Here is a 16,210-nt window from a genome sequence, read left to right on the forward strand (position 1 = left end):
ATCATTGTTTTCACTAAGTAAAACCCACTGCAGCTGACAGAACATGCTGGTTTGTGTTACTGAGAGGAGCAAACAGTTCGTGGGTGAGGTCTTTGGTCCCCCTTGTCTTACTGTCTGGAAAACTTTGAAGCTGTGACAAAGACTGTCCTTTCCCTCTATCTGCCCACTTCTTTAGCCTGGAATGGAAAATCATTACAGGCCTTAAAGGAATAATGAAGTATTTCTGCAATTAAATATGATCAGCTAATCTCCTGATTAGTGAGGGGACAGTGTTAAAAGCAGAATGTCTGTATCTAAGTGCTTACAGCATTCTTGACAGGTAGGCAGCCTCACTGTGAAAAATGGAGTGACTACTTCTGGGAGTGTTTACTTTCTGGCTGCTAGCTTGAAAGCACAGGGAAACTCTTGATTCTGATTTAAACCCATTGAGGGAGTTTGGTCTGTGCCATAGTCAGATGAAAGATAATTTCTGTAGCTGTTGCAGCTTATGCAAGTGCAGATTTGGTTCTAAAACAGCAGCTTGGTGTGGACAACTGCTGCTGTATAAACTCTGGAGTGCTTAATTGTGGTCTGCAGTCTTGACTGTAGTTTCGTGCACTATTTGATAGCATACTGGGATGTAGGCACAGTACATCTATTTGTGTTTTTCAAGTTGTTTTTTACTTAGATGAAATCCCCTAAATCTGTTTGTGCAGCTCTTAGGTTGGACTGACAGGATGGTGTGGCATGTTGTCTTTTAATCTGCTGTTTCTAATCCAGTTTAACAGAATTTATCAATAGATCCTATCTTTTCAATTTACATTGCTAGATTAACCAATGATCCAGGAAACAATCAGCACCAGACAGATGAGGAGACCCAAATACATAAAGGTCTTTCAAGGAGAAGCCAGGCTGTTGGTGCTGTGCTGAGTGTCCTCCTGGTTGTTCTCACTGCGTGTCTCATAATCTTGCTGTTCTACAAAAAAGAGAGGAGGTAAGAAATTATTAAGAGGCTTTAGAAGTTTCTTTGTCAGGACTTGGTTTTCTGCCAAAAGTGAAAGGGAAATAGTAAACTTTAGAGATTTGAGTTCTGTTTTTTAGTTGGCAGCATCAACTGTCCTTCAAATTCTCCATTACTGTCTGAAGGTCCATATAAAAGAGGGCTGGGATGTACAACTGAGTTGGTCTAGCCTATGTTGTGGGCAGCTGCTAATTAAGGAGCATAAAACAGCATGACAACATTGTTAGCATTTGATATCCCTCTCCTTTCATGAAGTCAGGCCATATCCATACAGCAGTGTCAAGGAACAAGTGCAGGTCCTGCTGTTCCTCTGCTTTCCAGACAACTTTTGGGGTGTTTTTCCCTTAGACATGAAAGCCAGAGGGGTTTCAGAACAGTCAGCCTGAAGCTTTAGCAAGGGGGAAGATGTACATCTTCCCAGACTGAATTTTGTTAGAGTGGTTCAGGGTCAGTGTGATAGTTTGCAGCTCATTTGTTGACATGCTTTATGTTGATGGTAGAAATCCAGTGAAGAAAAGTGAGGGCTAGTAAGTGGATATAGTCTTTCTAATGTAGTATTCTTCCTTTTCCTTAGGGAAATTGTAATAAGCAAGATAACAAACTGCTGCAGAAGATCATCTGGTGTTTCCTACAAATACACAAAGGTAATACAGTGACAAAATCAAATTTGTTTCTTGTAAAGTTTTTTTTAAATTAAGCTTTTTTTTAATAAATAAATAACCCCCTTAATTTCTAGTTCCTTTACTGCATGGATACCGTACTGTGTGGCATCAGGAAAGCCACATAGCTGAGATATGTATATATTTATACTGTGAAATGGGAAAGGAAGATAAAGAATTGAAGAGCGGTCTATAAATCACCAAGTAACGTGCAAACGTACAAGAAGAGAACAAAGTCTGTTTCAGCGCAGTGAAAAGTGATCTCTTGCAGTGTTACTGTCACAGCTACATTAAACCAAGGTCGTGTGTGCTGTGGGGTCTGACGATTGGGGAGATCAGTGTGTGTCAGTCTGGAGTGGCAGATACAGTCTGGTCTTTTCTTTTCTTGCAGATAAACAGCGAAGAAGAAGCTAATGAGAATGAGACCGAGTGGCTTATGGAGGAAGTCGCAGCACCAAATCCAAGAATGGCCAAAGGAGGGCAGGAGAACGGTCACATTGCTACCAAGTCTGTTACATCTGAAGCCCTTACCTCTCTCCATGTGGATGACCTGGACAGTGAGGATGAAGTGTTAACCATTCCAGATGTAAAGATTCAAACAGGAAGAGGACTAGACAAGAGCAAGCACCCACAAAAGAAGCCACACAGTCTTGGCAGTGATAACAAGTCTTATTTACTGAATGGAGGAAAGGAAAGGAAAGCAATAGCCAAGCCAGGCCAGCAGAAGGCACAGAACTCTACAAATACAGTATCATTTCATGATGATAGTGATGAGGACTTGTTGAATATTTAATAACCCCTCTTGTGCCTAATCAAATATATATAGAGAGATTATATATAACGGGACAACATTTCCAACCAAATATGAGGACTTCAGCCTGAAAGATTTTTCTGAATTTTGCCTTTAACAAGAAACCATTGAAAAGGGAAGAAGAGAAAGATTTTGTGATTGTTTACAATGATCTGTTCAGTAATGACTGGATTTCTGACATCCAGTTGGCTGAGTTAGTTGACTCTCTCTAGCCAGGACACTTTTTTTTTTTTGAAGTCTCAGCATAGATGTTAAATGCTTGCTTAAAAAAGAGAAACCTTTGAAAGGAAAGGATTAAGGCTCAATGAAGCCCCTGGCTTCTGAGATTCAAGTTATCTGACTACTATCGTTTTAACTCCTTGTATTTATTGATCCTCACTACTCAGGTTTGCTTGATAGTAACATGTTCTTCCTGCCGGCAGGGTATTATTCTATGGGTTCACCCATTGTGAGACAAGGAAAAGTATAACTTTTGTGTGTTGGGATGATTTGATGTAAATTTTGGAACTGGTCTAATTTATCCTGTAAATTTGAATATCCATTCTAATTTAAACAGATAATTGATTCAAAGGTGTGGATGGAAAGGTACAATTCTGTATAGCTTTAGCCTGAAATGGTTGCTGTTCTTCGCATGGTATTTTTTTTTTGGTACTGGTCGTATGACTGACTTTATCAGTATTTGCCTAAGCAGCTGACAAGCACCCAAAGATTTTTTTTTCCTTGATTATGGCTGGACTAGGCCAACTGCACAGACAACCAGAGTTTTCAAGGATGTAGAGGCAGAGTTCCTGTAATACAATCTGTGCTACCCAGTTTGTCATCACCAAGAAAAGCCCAAGGACTAGAGGAGCCCTAGTCTGCATAATGTCTCTCTCTGGTATTAATATCAAGAAAATAAATTTGGGCCAATGTTTTCTGATAGCCTGATTTCTAGTCCATATGCTATGATCCTGGCCATGGTCATTGATTTGAAATGTTGCTGGTAATGAATGCAAGTCAATTTTTCTCTAGCAGTCTTGCTCTTCTCCAGGTATTTCCTAAATAAAATTATGGACAATGATAGGGTTTCAAAGCATTGTACAAGAACATGCATTGGTCAGAATTTTTTGAAACTTTTTGTTGTTCCTTTTGGCTGGCTTATTCAGTTTCAACAATGGTTTCTTTTTATAAAAACTCCATTTTGAATCAAAATAGTGTAATATAAAGTATTCAGCAATTTCAATAAAAGATACGAAGTGGGTATTCCAAATCCCACATCTCAAGTCTGGAATCCTTCTTACACTATTCCGTATGCTGCTCACCAGCCTAGCGGGACCCTTTCCTGCTGGGATGGTTTATACCTCAATTGTGTCACTCAAAATGAGAACCAGCGTTTGATGACAAAGATCAGAATAGATAGGTAGGCTCTGGTGGTATGTTCTTTCTTTTATCAGACTTGGGTTTTCTTCTTCTTGTATTGTTACCAGTGGAGCTGTAAATCAGTTTGGCTTAAGCTTCATCTTTTCAAACTTAAATCAGCATTTTTCATATTTAGAATTAGGTGAGGTGGGGGAAATCAGAGGCTTGATGGTGTATTTTTAATACTGTCAGTTATCATTACACAGTTCTCTCAATGCATGTTGGAGAGTTCTGTTTCCCTTCCTCAAGTCATCAAGGCTGGCATTTTGGAGTTGTTTGATCCATGAACACACTGCATGAAATTATTTCTCCTGTGTGAAGTCACATGGTCTCTTTGTTTGGGCTATGCCTAATGAGGCTTAGGTAGAACAGAGCTGCCCTGTCTGGGGGTGCTTATTTGAGCAATATCAATGGTAGAATTTGTATCTGACAGCAGTGGGAGGTAGGTAGGCTAGCTGAATCTTACCTCATAGAGAGCTGGATGCAAACCAGCTTCACCAGACTATTTTTCCCAGAAGAATACTCTACTTACCTGTAGGGAGGGAAGGGTTATGAGGATAGCAGGGCCCAGATGAGTATGTACAAATGGATGGGCCAGGAGGAGAAAGTTTGCCAGTCAGCAACATGACTCCTTGGGAAGTGTCCCTTAGAAACCCACCTGCCTGGCACACTCCCACCCAGCCTCCTTTGGGCTGGCTGCAGAGAGAATGGTGGGAGATGGGGAAAACTGGCCCAGTGTTCCTTGAACTTTCATGGTTCAAGGGAAACTTTTACACACCATTACCAACTGTTTAAATCATACTGCTTGGAAAAGATGTGAGGGTTTTTTGGGTGTGTTTTTAAGATGCAGCCTAATGCCTTAGCTTCACCCGCTTCCCAGGCAAGCTTTGGCTTCAGTTCCCTTGGCCCCAGCTGACTGCACACATTCTCCTGCTGAGGAAGGCTTGCAGGGACTGGCTCTCAGTGTGGTGACTGCTGTGCGCTTTTGCATCCATGTTTCCCTCGCCAGCTCCACACGGAACACCTGCAGCCAGGGAGGCAAAGGTCTGTTGTGGGGTGGTGCTGTGCTAGGCTGAGGGTGACACAGCTGTGAGTGGCCAGGAGAGGAGTTCTTGTTAACTTGGTGTAGATGTTCCTGATGGAGAAGAGGATGAAGCAGGAGAGGAGAAATTACATCTGTGTGATGTGGGGAATGATCTTGAAGTGTTGGCCTGCAAAGCAGCTTTCACAGCTGCTCAGGCCACTGTTGGTCTGTAGATGATGAGCAGCAAGATCAAGTTCTGGTTTTTTGGGGGTTTTTTTGAGTGTATTGTGTCTTTAAATATTTTTCATTGTTGCCTAAGCTATTCAAATTGCTTTCTGGGCAGTTTTTCACTTTTTTAATGTCTTTTAAATGTTACCTTCACTTATGCTTTTCTTTCTGATGGAAGGCTGCCGTTGTCAGCAAAAGATACGGGAGTAGTTGGTATCTATCCATAGGCAGGACAATGTACCGCTAGAGCCTGATGTAACTGCATTTATTTGGGGTGCCTGCAATAAAGTCTACCTAAAGTCTTCTAGGTCTTCTGTGGTAAAAAAAATAGGTGTTTTGGCCATAGATACTGTATATTGTGGCTTCCCACAGCTCTTCCCAGTGCATAATTCTGTAGTGAATGCTTTTTCTCTTTTGTATCACTACAAAAATATGGTCAGGTGAAAATTGTGTTCCCTGATACAGGTGGGGAGAGGTTTTCCATGGGAATGGAAGAGTGTGGAGGGTGAGGGATGAGACACACATGATACAGGAATTTTCAGGAAAGCTCTTCCTTTACTGCTATGTGGCTCAACGTAGAGACACTTCTTTTTCAGAGTGTACCCACCTATTTTTTACAGATTCTGGTTAAGAAGCTTTGCTCACATGTGGTGCCCAGCCATTCTGCACTAAACCCATGTGTTGCTTGTATGTTGGTAGAATTTTCCATCTATGTTTGCTCTTTAAACATACCTATTATTTGAGGAGCTGACTTGCCTAATTAAACAAATAATCCCAAAACCCCCAACAAAACTGAAGGCCTGTGGCCCATAGGGGCTTTTCCAGAGAACAGGAACATATAAGCGCTCTGATTAGGGGTTAAATGCAAATTCTCCCTGGGTGAATTAAGGTCTGATTTCAGATGAAACCGAAAAAATAAAGCTTGCAACATGTAGTTTAATAATTTATAGAGTTAATCTTGACTTTTGGTCAAATATCTTTGTTACTTAAGTAGCTTTGCTGCCAACTAAATATATCAGTTCTGTAGAGAGGACCTAGTTGAGGTTTTTTGTGTGGTTTTGAAGCCAAAATGCCAACCCTAGATGACATTTTAGAGCACGTTGGAGAGTTTGACAGGTTCCAGAAGCAAACTTTTTTGGTCCTGTGTTTGTTATCTGCTTCCTTCACCCCAGTGTACGTGGGGGTCTTCTTCTTTGGGTTCATTCCTGAGCATCGCTGCTTCAGCCCAGGGGTGGCTGAGCTGAGCCAGCGGTGTGGCTGGAGCCTGGAGGAGCAGCTGAATCACACGGTTCCCGAGTGGGATGGCCACGGGGCCAGCTTTGACAGCCGCTGCAGGAGGTACGAGGTGGACTGGAACGCAACAGGCATCAGCTGCACTGACCCGCTCGGCAGCCTGGTGGGCAGTGGGAGCACCGTCCCCCTCGGTCCCTGCCGGGATGGCTGGGTCTACAACTCCCCGGGGAGCTCTCTCGTCACTGAGGTAAAAACAGCCCCCTTTGCCCTGTCCCCTCTGTTACAGACAAGGTGAGAGGTGTGGGAGAGGGTTGGTAGAGCCTTGGCTGTGTTAGAATATCGCCTACTTACCTGGAGAAAGGATTGTCTCTCACTGTGAACTTGCGCTGGGGGCTTTACAAGTCATCTTCCCTCTGTCCTTGCTGTGAAGTGTTGCTTTGGCTGCTCGGGAGGCTTATATCTCCAGCTGGGGAGCAAAGCATGTTTCAGCAAATAAATCCCCAGGTAGATAAAGTCCAGTTCTGAATGAAATTCCTGTCACATGAGTGGTCCGATTTGTGAAGGTGTGTAAACAGTGCAGCTTGCAGGGCTGCAAACAAAACTGGCCAATGCAAAGATCTTTATTTCTTTCCCCCATCCCCTTCTTTTTTCTCTTTTTTTTCCTTTTTTTTTTTAAGGAAAAAAGTCTTTCAAAGTTGGTTTCAAATAAAAATGAATGTCAGTCAGTGTGGGGGAAAGGTAAATGTTTCCCACAATTAAACAGCATTAGTCAGGAATAAACTGTAGAAAAGCCAATGACTTTTATGTTCTCAGGAGGAGTGAATAAACTGAAAATTGTACTTAAGCTACTTAGTGTACTTTAGCAGTTTAGGTGCTTTAAGAATAAACCAGTAAGTGTGATGACAATCTTGATTTCATCATAGAAAGTTCCACCAAATGTTTCCACCAATGCTGCAGAGGTGGTGTTAGTCAGGATTCTTTCCCCTGTATGTATAACGAACACAGAAACAAAAAAAAAAAAATCTGTGCCTCAGGGCAGATGTAGATACTTCCACCCTCCTCCAGGAGACCAGTGCTCCATGGGAAGCTGGAAAAGGCAGGCTTCTGAAGGCATCTAGGATACTTTTAGTAAAGGCATCACACCTAGTCCTGAGTGGTGTGCGGGTACTTCTGTGCCATGCCAAGGTATGAGGCAACAAGAACTGCTTAGAAAGGTTCACCATCAGCCACAAAAAAAGGCTATTTGAAAAACTCAGGGTGATGATGCTTATTTGATCAATGAGGGCCAACACAGGTTAGGGTGCCAGTTTTGACAGACAGTAACTCATGTTCTTTCCAGAAAAGAGAGATGAGACATGAATAGGAAATGCCAGTAAACTGCTTAAGGGCTTGTTCCAGTTTTTAATGTTGGACAATTAGTTAAGTTAGTAGGATTTCTGTGTGCTGACAAAACAGGCATTGACCCAGAAACAAGTTTAAATCTTTAACTGAAGTGAAGGAAACTTGTGGATGTGAGCCATTTCACTTTTTTGTCTCTGTGTGCTCCTTTAGTTTGACCTGGTGTGTGAGGACTCTTGGAAATTGGATCTCTTTCAGTCATCTGTGAACGCTGGGTTTTTTATTGGCTCCATAAACATTGGCTACATTGCAGACAGGTATGTGTGGGCTGACAATAAAACTCTCTGACCTCCCTTATCCATGTTCAGCAGCCAAACTTAGGTAAAGGTTGTGCAACTGATACCATCTCTGCTCTTCTGAAAAGAAGGTCATCCCCGTGGATATTCAGTTGCAGCATGAGCCAGTATCCTGCCTTTTAGGTTATACCTGGTGCTGAGCACAGATCTGCTCAGCAAGTCCTGCAGAGCCCACGAGGATTATTTTAGAACTGCACACCCCAAACTTCCTACTGTGCCACATCAGAGCCCTTAGGTGTTAACCAAAGCCAGGAAATGCTGGTTTGGAGCTCCCACTTTATATATATATATATAACTCATACTTATTTTTCATTCCCAATGTAATAGATGTCAATGTGGGACTATTCTTTTTTTCTGAAAGGTTTTGTGGAATTGCAGAGCAACTGGCACAGTAACTTTTCATGGAATAGAAAAGCAGAATAATGAGTAGTGGGTGAGGAATAAAAAGCATGTATCTATTTTGCATAGCAAAATTGGATTTTTTCCCCAAAGATACACAAAGCTCTTACTGGTTTAAAATGCTTCCATGACTAGTGGTTTGCTTCATGCCTATTATTTTCCAATCCAGGTTTGGCCGTAAATTTTGCCTTTTAACGACAATCCTTGCAAACATTGTGTGTGGAATCCTTCTGGTCTTCGTGCCCACCTACCTGTGGATAGTCATCATCCGGTTCTTGCAAGGGCTGGTCAGCAAGGGCTGCTGGACTGCGGGCTACATCCTGGGTGAGTTCAGGACCTTCTCCCAGGAGCAAGACTAGCTGCAGAAGATGGAGGAAATAAGCTCGACTCCAAAAAACTTGAAAAAAAGCCATTTAAAAAAAATGCCTCCCATAGTGTTTTATTAAGGAGTTTTCTCCCTCTTTGGCTTCTCAGGATGTTTTCAAGCACTGTCATTAGGAAGAAATAGCAGTAGCCTTCAAAGCTGGAGCAAATGGTGGTATATTAGGGCTCTTATGTAGAGATAGGCTTTCCCCTATGGCACAGCTCACCTTTGCAGATCTATCTGGGCCCCATGGCTCCTCTTCCTCTCGTCAGGCTCTGGCTGGGGAAGGTGACTTGGCAGACCACAGCCCCTCTAGCCCGGGCAGCGACAGGATGGTGACAGAGGAGGCCATTAAAGAAGCAGGCAGAGGGTGGGGAAAACTTGCGGCATTTTTATGACATGAAGAGCATTAAAGGGCAAACAGAGGCTTCAGCATCTAAAAATATCTGAAGAACAGCATGTACTTGCTGATAAAAAGACAAGGTGTTTGTGTACCTGTGTGTATCCACTAGTCTGAGGGGAGGCCAAGCAGTGGAAGACCCAGCCTGTGTGGGTGCCTCTCCCAGAGCCCTGCACCAGCTGTGTCTGCTGGTGAGGCACGGTTGGTTGCCCATCTCAGGACAATTTTCTGGTGCAGGGTAGAGCTTCGTGGGACTTCTCTGATTTTTCTGGAGTGATGTTCAGTCTCCTGTCCAAAATACCCAACTGCAAGCAATCACTGAAGCAGCAGATTAAGTATTTTAAAAGCTGACTGATAGAACATTAACTGGGTTAGGATGTCAGAAGGCTCTACCAAATGTCTCTGAGAAATGCAGTTCATTGTCATAGTGGTAAAAATGTAAAAGTTAGTGCCCTAAACTTCCATTAAGTCTTTCAGTGGGGGCATCTTGCTAATGCAGTTATCCAGATGTCTCATATGATTAAAATAAAATAAAAGTACCTATCCCACAGTCCAGACTGTCTTCTGCTAGGACATGATTATTCCTTCCTGTGCATTTCTGGATGCTCGCTTGGCCTCTTAAATCTTTTCCTGGCACATATGAAATCTTCATCCCTTCTTCTGGGGAACTTTAAGCCATTTTAGAAAACGAAGTCCTTTTCAGGACAATGATTTGCCCTATCCTGATATTTTCTCTGTTACATCTTGTTACTCCTGAATTCTCTTGAAACTCTCTCCTGAAAAAATGCTACCCAGAAGCAGCCCCAAAGCTCTGTTAAACTTTCATCTTTTCCCTAAGGGTGGCCAATACTGAATGTCCAGGGAAGGATACAAGGACAGAACAACCTTGCTGTCCTGCTCTGCTGGGGCACTTGTCTGCCCTTCAGCTGCTTCTGGCTCAGTTCTACTGAGCCTGAGGAGATGTCTATGTGCATCGTTTAGCTGAGCAGCATTAGCTAATCTGTGGTTCCAAAACTCAGCAGTTCCTTTGGCTGCTAATTATTTCCTTACTGTTCTTTTTCTAAAGAGTTTTCTTTCTTGGAATCACACAACTGCACGCAAAATGTTGAGTGTGCTTGTGCCTGCTGGCTGGAATAGTTACTTTTAAGTCTTGTTAATAGAGAGTTAATGTGTGATGTGATACTGTGATGCTGACTTGCAAAGTGCAAATGCATCGTGATGCCACCCCGGCCTGGGAGCTCTGTGCCATCCTGTGAAATTGGTTTTCCTTCTGTCCTTGGAGTGAGATGCAAGCCAAACTGCTGCACTTAGGAAACCAAATGTTCAGCTTTGTTGTTGGGTTGGAGACATTATGTATGTTGGCATTAGATTTCACAACAAAATCCACCTGTATGAATGCTTGATTTATGCAGAGATCTCCGCAGCAGATGTTCCAGGATGTCTTAGGCCAGTGTACTACCAGCAGCAGTGTTTTCTTCCCTACTGGACTTTGGGTGCCAGAAGAGCAAACCAGGGGATTTTGTCTGGAAGCATTATGCTGGGATGCCCATGATTACCAATGTTTCTCCAAGATGTTACTGTAGTGCTGGTCTTCCAGTGTCCCCTCAAAGCAGGTTTCTCCTGTGTGGAGCAGCCACGGCGCTCACCTGTCCGTGTGTGCCTTTGCAGTGACAGAAGTGGTGGGCCCGCAGTACCGGAGGACGGTGGGGATCCTCTACCAGGCGGCCTTTTCTGTCGGGCTCCTGGTCTTCGATGCCATCGCTTACGCCGTCCCTCACTGGCGGTGGCTGCAGCTCGCTGTCACCCTGCCCACCTGCTTCTTCCTGCTCTACTACTGGTAAGGGCTCTTTTGTTGTAGCTCTGCCCACGACCCAAAAAACCCCAGCTTCTCCTGCTTCCCAAGGCTTGATACTGAGAGAGAGTGGGCGCTCCTTTTTGGTTGTGCACATCTCTTGGTGCAAAGAGGAGGTTCACGGCAAAAAGGAGAGGGAAATAGGACCCCTCAGCAACTGAGATCTTGTTGAATCCTAGCCTGTGCACCTCACCTGACCTTGTGTTTAAAAAGCAGACCACTTTGAAAAAACACTGGAGGAAAAGTGGATTAATATAATTTATTATTTTCTTTAAGCATTTCATAAAAGAAAATACGTGCCTTGGCATAATTTAGTTGGCCTTACATTGAAAATGTGGTTACTGAGAGATCATCTAGTGCTAACAACTCTAACAGGTTGTTAGCATGTTCTTTTAAGAAAAAAAGTTGCAGATTTTTGCCATCCAACCAAAAAAAAGCACTTGGGTACTCCTTCATTTTAGTTTCTCTCTTCTCTTTTTAATTGACATTTTTTGGTTTGAGTGCTTTGGATTTGAGAAATTGTCTCGATGGGTTAGGACTAGTAGAAAGAAATTTGTTGCCTTCCTTCTTCCATATTTTTGAATTGGTAAGCCAGTTCTATCTTGTTAACTACTTCTTAACCTGTAATAGCGGAAGTGAAAAATGGCTCCCTAAGAGGAGCTGGTTTGTGGTGAATGGGCTGCATAAGATGAGAGCACCACTCTCACTCAAAGCCCCTCCCTGACTTATCTTTAGTAAACTCCTCTTTGACCAAAGCCACTATCTCAACTGTTCCTTTTCCAGTCTCAGCCATGGGATACAGTACTTTTCCCCATACTGCAGGAGTGGGAAGTAGCTCATAAAACCCACCCAAACAAAAAAAAAATCCATCTGCCTCTATTTAGTCCTCCCAAAGTCTCCATGCATGGGAGAATAGGTAGGCTTTATGTTTTGTCATATAATGGCATCTACTCGCATTGTAGGTGCCTCCCAGAGTCTCCCAGGTGGCTGATATCTCAAGGAAAAAATGAAAAAGCTATGAAAATTGTCAGTGATATGGCTAAAAAAAACGGGAAAAAGATGCCTTCCCATTTTAAGGTGAGCTCAGGGTTTGCTTGTGCATGTAAGTAAGCAGCATGTGATAGTACCTTCCATCATTTCCTCCCAGAAGAAATTTAATGTATTATGTACTGGCTCTTCCATAGGATATTCAATTTGAAGAAGATGATTGTGGAAAGCAGAATCCCTCACTGATGGACCTTTTCAGGACACCACAGATAAGAAAAAACACACTCATTTTGATGTTCAACTGGTAAGAATATAACGCTAGAGAGCTGGTTTTGGAGTTCTGGATTTGCAAACTCCATCAGGACGCAGACCTCTGTTCTCCGACCGACTAACAAATCCAGGATGCTCTTCTCTGCCCAGGTTCACAAGCTCTGTCCTCTACCAGGGGCTCATCATGCACATGGGAATGGATGCTGAGAACATGTATCTGGATTTCCTCTATTCTGCACTTGTTGAATTCCCAGCCGCCTTCATCATCATTGTCACTATTGACCGTCTCGGGCGGCGCTACCCCTGGGCTGTGTCAAACGTGGTGGCTGGGGCCGCCTGCCTTGCCACAGCCCTCATCCCAGAGGGTAAGTCCCCTGAGTGAAGCCCTCTGGGGGCTTCCCACCCTGTCATCTGGAACCCCCATGCTGCTTTGTGAGGGTCCCTGTGCCACTGCTCATGTGGTGCTGACTGTTCCCTCACTCACACGGGTGAAACAAAGTCCCTTGAGAAGATCAACTGACATGGGATCAGAAGTCCCACAAAATAACACTGCTGTATTAATTGACACCTGCTAAATCACTGGGATACTTTTAAATGTGTTGAATGTATTTTCTCTGCAGACATGCATTCATTAAAAGTGGTTGCTGCTTGCATTGGGAGAATGGGAATTACAATGGCTTTTGAAATGGTTTGCTTTGTAAGCACTGAACTGTATCCAACTTATATCAGGTAGGTGTATCCTCTTCCCAGCTGGCATTTGGCCTGGAAACAAATAATTGAGGCTGATGTGTATGTTATGTTTTATGCTAAATTTAGTTATCCTCAAATGTGTCAGAACTACACAGGTACTGTTGAACATAAAGTAGGTGAAGCACAGCTAAAATGCTTTAAAAACGTAGCTTAATAAAGAAAAGAAATGTACATTTACACAAGGGGAAACTCACATGAACAAAATAAAAAGAAACCTTGGGGGAACTAGTGTGGGTGAAGGATCTGAAGTCCCACAGAGTGCCTGGATCTTTCCTGTGCATGGATGAGAGTTGTGATCCATCCCTTTCCAGCTGCAGTACTCTGACACTAACATGATCCCTTTGCTGCCAAACCAGGAATCTTGGGGTGATGGTTTGCTCCTCTTTGTGCGATATTGGTGGAGTCCTCGTCCCCTTCATTGTCTACAGACTGGTGGAAGTCTGGTACAATCTGCCACTGATTGTCTTCAGTAAGTGCCACCGCACCTCCTTGCCCAGGGTGCAGCAGGGGGACCCAAGTTCCAAAGGGAGGGAAAAGCCACCAAGGCAGCTGCTGTAAATTCAGCAGAAGCCCATTGCTCTCTACAAGGCCTTAGCCTTCAGTTTATGACAAGCTGGAACTTGTTTATGCATTCCATGTCTTCCTTGCCCCTATGATTTCTCCTTGTATTTTAAAGGAAGTTAGAGCCAAATACATACTTGACAGATGGCAAAGGGCTCAGAAAAATTTTGATGAGATGAATATTTGATGGCTTCCATGCTGATCTACTGCTCTTCTGTGTATTATATTGTCTGTCCAGCAGTGAACCCCTAGAATTTCACATAATTGCCTATTTAATGGAGTACAAGTAGGGCTGTTACGCTTCAGCTTTTCTGACACTTTAACTGGCTCTTCTCCAGCTATTTGGAAAGCAGCTGGTAAATAAATGCAAGATAAGTTTTGCAGACTAGTGACCTGAACTTTCAGGTCAGGGCCTGCAACATTTTTATGAATCTTAGGTCAGCACATTATTTATAGAAAAGTACCTTGAATGGCAATATGCAGATTTTAACAGACAGGACATCTAGAAGGGTGCTTAGTACATTAAAAATATTTATACCAAACATGTATGACCTGGATAAAAGAAATTATCAGTGGAGAAGTTGATCACGTTTTTTAGGAGATAATACATTCCGTACACATTTTCTAATCTTATGTGAATAGCATAAAAATGGAACATGTTTCCTGGCATGCTCTAGCACTAAAAAGACTTCTTTCCTCTACAAAGGAAGGATTGTCTGCCCTGTTAGAGGTGTCCTAGCTCAGTGCATAACACACAAGAGGACTTGGCTTGGCACTGTCTCCACAGGGCAGCCACAGCTTCCATTTTTGTACCAGCACAGCAGTTCTGCATATAGAGGCTTGAGGTGCACATCTTGCATGAGGAACAAAATAAAGTGCCATTGACGAGTCCTTTCTGTCTGGCAGTAGAAAGTGCTTGATAAATGCTTACAAGCTTTGTGCCTCTGTTTTGAAGCTGTTCTTGGTTTGACTGCGGGTGGATTGGTGCTGCTTCTGCCTGAAACCAAAGGAAGAGTTTTGCCTGAGACTGTGGAGGATGTTGAAAACTTTCACAGGTAAGTCATGATGATGAACTTCTAGCAGCTTTCACTTGGAATTGGGCAAAATCCCTGTCCAGAGGGAAGCCCAGGGATTACTTGGCTGCCTTCTTTGATTCCAAGAAGTTGCTGAGTAATTTCCAGACTCTAACTGGACAGATTCTGGACTCCTTTTACCACACATTTACCTAGGCATCTTGAAAACAAGTAGCCTAGGCCTTTACTGGCCTGTGAATAGCTGCACTTGCCTCTCCAACGTGCTGCAACACCATTATAAATGGCATTTGTGTTAAAAAAAACCCCTTAACAATTGAACAGAAAAAGGACAGTCTTGATAGCAGCTTCACACGTGGTGCGTGGAGCACCAGTATCTGCTGAGGAGCCAGAACAAACTTAAAGGAATATATGATCATTTTCCTGGGCCCAAGGCAGAGCAGGTAAAGAACTTGAAGTTAGGTGCTCACTTAACACCTTCATTCCTGGCTGATGTTCATGTCTTGTTACCCTTGCAGGCAAAGTGCTCCAAAGGCCAAAAAAATCTATCTCCGTGTCCAAGGATCAGAAGTAACACGTGGCTGAAGAAGGTGTAACTCTTGCTGGGTAGTCTGCTTTAGGGCAGTAGCACAGAAATGCCACTTAGAATAAATACCCCCTCAAAAGTCTTGCCTGTCTTATTTCAATTTCTCTGCATATCCTTTATTTACAATGTTTAGGGTTTTCTGATGGAATTGTCCCTATTGCTGCATAGCTGTACACCAAGAGAAACATATTTTAGGGCTGGGGAATTTTTGTATCACCTGTGTGGACTTCAACGTGGACTTCAAGAGATCTTAACTTGAATGTGGTGGGATCCATCCCGACAAAACTTTGTAAGCCTCCATGAAGTCTGACTTGGTTTTTCTTACAAAGGGGCAGCACAATATAACAGAGATTTATCTCCATTGTAGAATCAAGGTAACTACAAACCTGGGTCAGTCGTGTGACGACTTGCACAGATTTTTTTAAAAACTGATTTTATTTTCTCCTATTTTATTGGCTACTCACAAGGGTGGGCATGTGGCAACTCCAGAGCACAAAAAAGAATGCACAGGAGAAAGACTAATTTCCTTCATAAGGTAATATCATTATATGCGTGTCCTGTTGGGGCATTCTTTGGAATGAGCTGGGATCAGGCTTGGGGACTTGCAGGACCCTGACCAAGGGTCCTGTGCCTCAGGGAGCATCAGGGGCAGCACTGGGTCTTCCAGGAAATATCCAGCACCTTCACAAATTTCCTAGTCCCTCCGACTGAGTGGCTGTAACAGACCTGTGGTTGCAGATCAAAACAGAAACAATCCTTCTGTGGCTCCCCTTTCCTGTTAGTGTTGCTGGTCCCTGTCACTGCTGGGAAACACTGGTTTTCCATAAGGCTACTGTGAGCAGGGTATGAGATACCTCCGCCCAGTGATAATCAGCTGCAGGGAGAGAACTCCCAGCTGAGCAAGGCACTGCTGGGCTCTAGCAGGCAGGGTGAAATTCCCCCAGGATTGCGTCCCAGTGACCT

The 16,210-nt window shown here is 43.3% G+C and overlaps 2 protein-coding genes and 1 long non-coding RNA gene across 5 annotated transcripts in view; 2 read left to right on the forward strand and 1 right to left on the reverse strand.

Annotated features, from left to right (window-relative positions):
- The window catches only part of IGF2R (insulin like growth factor 2 receptor), a 57,685-nt gene extending 53,953 nt beyond the window's left edge, over positions 1-3,732 (forward strand). For 2 of the 3 annotated variants that reach the window (XM_039568473.1, XM_039568474.1), the window contains 3 exons: positions 809-973; positions 1,575-1,644; positions 2,051-3,732. In XM_039568473.1, the coding sequence (XP_039424407.1) occupies positions 809-973; positions 1,575-1,644; positions 2,051-2,452 (637 nt within the window). In that variant the 3' untranslated portion in view covers positions 2,453-3,732. The other variant, XM_039568475.1, reaches the window with a different exon arrangement.
- LOC120411623 lies at positions 721-6,895 on the reverse strand. The gene is made up of 2 exons (XR_005604076.1): positions 6,705-6,895; positions 721-955 (listed from the first exon to the last, which is right to left on the reverse strand). It is a non-coding gene; the product is annotated as an uncharacterized LOC120411623 (long non-coding RNA).
- On the forward strand, positions 5,889-15,329 carry LOC104690409 (solute carrier family 22 member 2-like). The gene is made up of 11 exons (XM_010401207.4): positions 5,889-6,600; positions 7,905-8,008; positions 8,616-8,770; positions 10,879-11,047; positions 12,025-12,139; positions 12,247-12,353; positions 12,470-12,684; positions 12,940-13,048; positions 13,426-13,538; positions 14,586-14,685; positions 15,180-15,329. Exons 1-11 carry the CDS (start codon positions 6,190-6,192, stop codon positions 15,244-15,246), a joined length of 1,665 nt encoding a protein of 554 aa, XP_010399509.1. The 5' UTR covers positions 5,889-6,189; the 3' UTR covers positions 15,247-15,329.
- Positions 15,330-16,210: the final 881 nt, after the last annotated feature.

The sequence above is a fragment of the Corvus cornix genome, chromosome 3 (genome assembly GCF_000738735.6).
Source record: "Corvus cornix cornix isolate S_Up_H32 chromosome 3, ASM73873v5, whole genome shotgun sequence".
Lineage (NCBI taxonomy): Eukaryota > Metazoa > Chordata > Aves > Passeriformes > Corvidae > Corvus > Corvus cornix.

Coding starts and splice junctions, on each gene's coding strand:
- LOC104690409 (XM_010401207.4), top strand. CDS start 6,190: ATGCCAACCCTAGATGACATTTTAGAGCACGTTGGAGAGTTTGACAGG. Junction 8,771..10,878: donor GACTGCGGGCTACATCCTGG/GTGAGTTCAGGA, acceptor GTGCCTTTGCAG/TGACAGAAGTGGTGGGCCCG. Junction 12,354..12,469: donor CTCATTTTGATGTTCAACTG/GTAAGAATATAA, acceptor TTCTCTGCCCAG/GTTCACAAGCTCTGTCCTCT.